The sequence below is a fragment of the Raphanus sativus genome, chromosome 8 (assembly GCF_000801105.2).
Source record: "Raphanus sativus cultivar WK10039 chromosome 8, ASM80110v3, whole genome shotgun sequence".
In the NCBI taxonomy this organism is placed as follows: Eukaryota; Viridiplantae; Streptophyta; class Magnoliopsida; order Brassicales; family Brassicaceae; genus Raphanus; species Raphanus sativus.
This window is the reverse complement of record NC_079518.1, coordinates 5,860,168-5,862,734: the sequence shown is the minus strand read 5'-3', so window position 1 is coordinate 5,862,734 and position 2,567 is coordinate 5,860,168. Positions and strand designations below refer to the sequence as shown.

General features: G+C 34.7%; 1 protein-coding gene across 1 annotated transcript; it reads right to left on the bottom strand.

Moving 5' to 3' along the window:
- Window positions 1-1,555: 1,555 nt before the first annotated feature.
- On the bottom strand, window positions 1,556-2,263 carry LOC108821152 (precursor of CEP14). Its single transcript, XM_018594201.2, has one exon. It carries the CDS (start codon window positions 2,173-2,175, stop codon window positions 1,855-1,857), a length of 321 nt encoding a protein of 106 aa, XP_018449703.1. The 5' UTR covers window positions 2,176-2,263; the 3' UTR covers window positions 1,556-1,854.
- Between the last annotated feature and the right edge of the window lie 304 nt (window positions 2,264-2,567).

Below are 2,567 nucleotides of genomic sequence, written 5' to 3'. Positions count from 1 at the left end.
AAAAGAGTGGAAATAAGTACTTTCGGCAACTAGCAGTGCCTCGAAAGGTTAGAGCGAGTGACAAGGAGAAGTATGAGAAAGCCAGAAATTTTACTGTAGACAGCTTTTATTGTTCTTGAAGCTTGTGCTTATGCTATTACTATTTCTCTTTTTTAGCAACAGATTTTTTTTTCCTAATTGCAGAACATTTTTTTTCCTAATTGCAGAACCACATAGACAGTATAAGAACAACTTACAACAAGAATTTTACATCTAAAGATGTTACAAAGAAGCAACTTGTCGTCGCTATTTATCTCATGCTACTTATCTCATTAACAACAGCTATGTCAACACTTTCCACATCTACACTAAGTATAATAATAAATAAAACACCAATCTTCTTCTTCTAATACAATTCCTAACACTTCTCCAACCTTTACATCTCTACTCTTACTCTATACACCACCACCATCAACAATTTGTAATCCCACAACTTCGGTTTTGTTAACGCCCCCGCGCAAGCGCGGAGCTCCGCACCTAGTCTTACCAATGAAGGTCCATCTTTAAAAACTTGCGCTAAAAGTGGTATGTATTTAGCATGTATTTGATAAAAAAAATCGGGCCAAAATCACACTTTTATATAGATTGAAGAGTCCACATTTTGTCTATAAGGGCTCTTGCGATTAATGGGTCGGGCCTGATAACAGGAGATACATTAACCGAGTTCATTGTCAGTTTGTTACAATTGGCATAAGTTGACAAACCCTAACTTCAAGTAACTGATTCACAACTCTCGGGCCTGTCCATCCGGACCATCGATTCTACTACTCGTGTGAAAGAGCTATTTTTAAAAGTAATACAATGCACTAATGACGTAAAGAAAAATATATACTCCTTCTGTTTTTAAATAATACATGTTTTGAGATTTTCACATTTTTTAATAAAACATATTAAAATTTACTTATTAGTGCATAGTTTTTTGTTATTTTATATTTCCTATATTTGTTTTTGAACATATATTTCCTATATTTCTAAACCAATAAAATTTCAAAAAATACAATTAATATTTTTGAGATTCACAATTATTCATAATTAGTTGACAAAAATTACATTGAAAATATGAAAAATACATTTTTTGAAACAAAAAAAATTCCTAAAACATACATCTTTAAAAAACAGAGGGTGTATAAAAATGTAAAGCACTGGTCTTTCATTTGTCGGTTGGTTTAAGACGACCACTAATTTGTATTTCAGCCAGAGTTGTAAATTATATCCCCATAGCTGGATGTGCTAATACTACCGACTACCAAGCATGCTTTACTTCAAAAACACGCCCCATTCAATAAATTCTATGTCGCAATCCAAAGTCATGACATCAATAATCCTCCATGAATTAGAGTTAATATCATAGATTTCCAAGTCTTTGTCCATACAACAAGATATGCAACACTCTTACTACATCGGCATTTTTTACTTTTGTTAGCACACGTCTTTTGAATTTTAGTATAGTAACGTAGAACACTCAAACATTTGAATCTAGTCCAACGTTTATGTTTTGTATTATGATATTTCTTTTATTCATAATTTTAATTATTTGTTAGACATTTGCTTTGACGTTGCTTTTCTTTTACACCGAGGTTTAAATGATATATAAAAATTAAAACGACATTTTTTGCTAAATTAAATTACTTATTTTTCCAATCCAGAACACTTGTACCATAACTACCATATATCACTGGTCAGTGGTTTCCTTAAGACTACCCAAGGGTAAAGCACACGGGTAGTAATACTACCATGGTATATTAAAGAATGTACTAACTTGACAAAAAAAAAGTTAAAACAGAAAAAAATGAAATAGGAGTCTAACGGAGACTATCAGTGGCCAACGCCGGGACTGGGAACGGATTGAAGAAGCCGGTCAATGGTGGAGAGATGTCGAGATCGGAGCTTTGCGTTGGAGATGACGGCGTATCCCTTTTTGCTCGGCGCCGAGTTTTGGATTTTGCCCTTTGGCAGAGCAGTTAGGGTTGTGGTTTTGGTCACGTGAGGCATATGATTCTTCTCTTCCTCTCTCACGGTCAAGTTCTCTTGTTTCTTCATCTCCAACAGCTTTCTTGAAGAAACTGGCGATGGTGAGGCCACGATAATGACAGCGAAGACTATGAAAAGCCAGATGGTCACTAAACGAACGGCCATGAACAGCTTTGGTCTTTGGGGAGGATATAATCTATTAGAATAGAGAAATAGAGAAAATTAGAGTGATGAATTCAATAAAATATGAAGGCTTAAGGTTGCTATGAAAGCATGAAGTAGTATCTATATATAGTCACAGATAGAGAAAGAGAGGGTTCCTATTTTAGAATCCACACAGTAATAAGGCTAGCCTTTCTCCAGCTTATGCCACATAGGATTTGAGAACAATTTTAGAAGCGACATGTCATTAAATGAAAAATTTTAGAAAACCAATCAGTTCATTTCATTATATCCACGTACATTTACTCAATTCCACCTCAAATTCTTATCTTTTCCATCCGACCTCAACAATGACGAATTCAATGGCCACGCTTTCCAGAAGACTCTTCCGATCT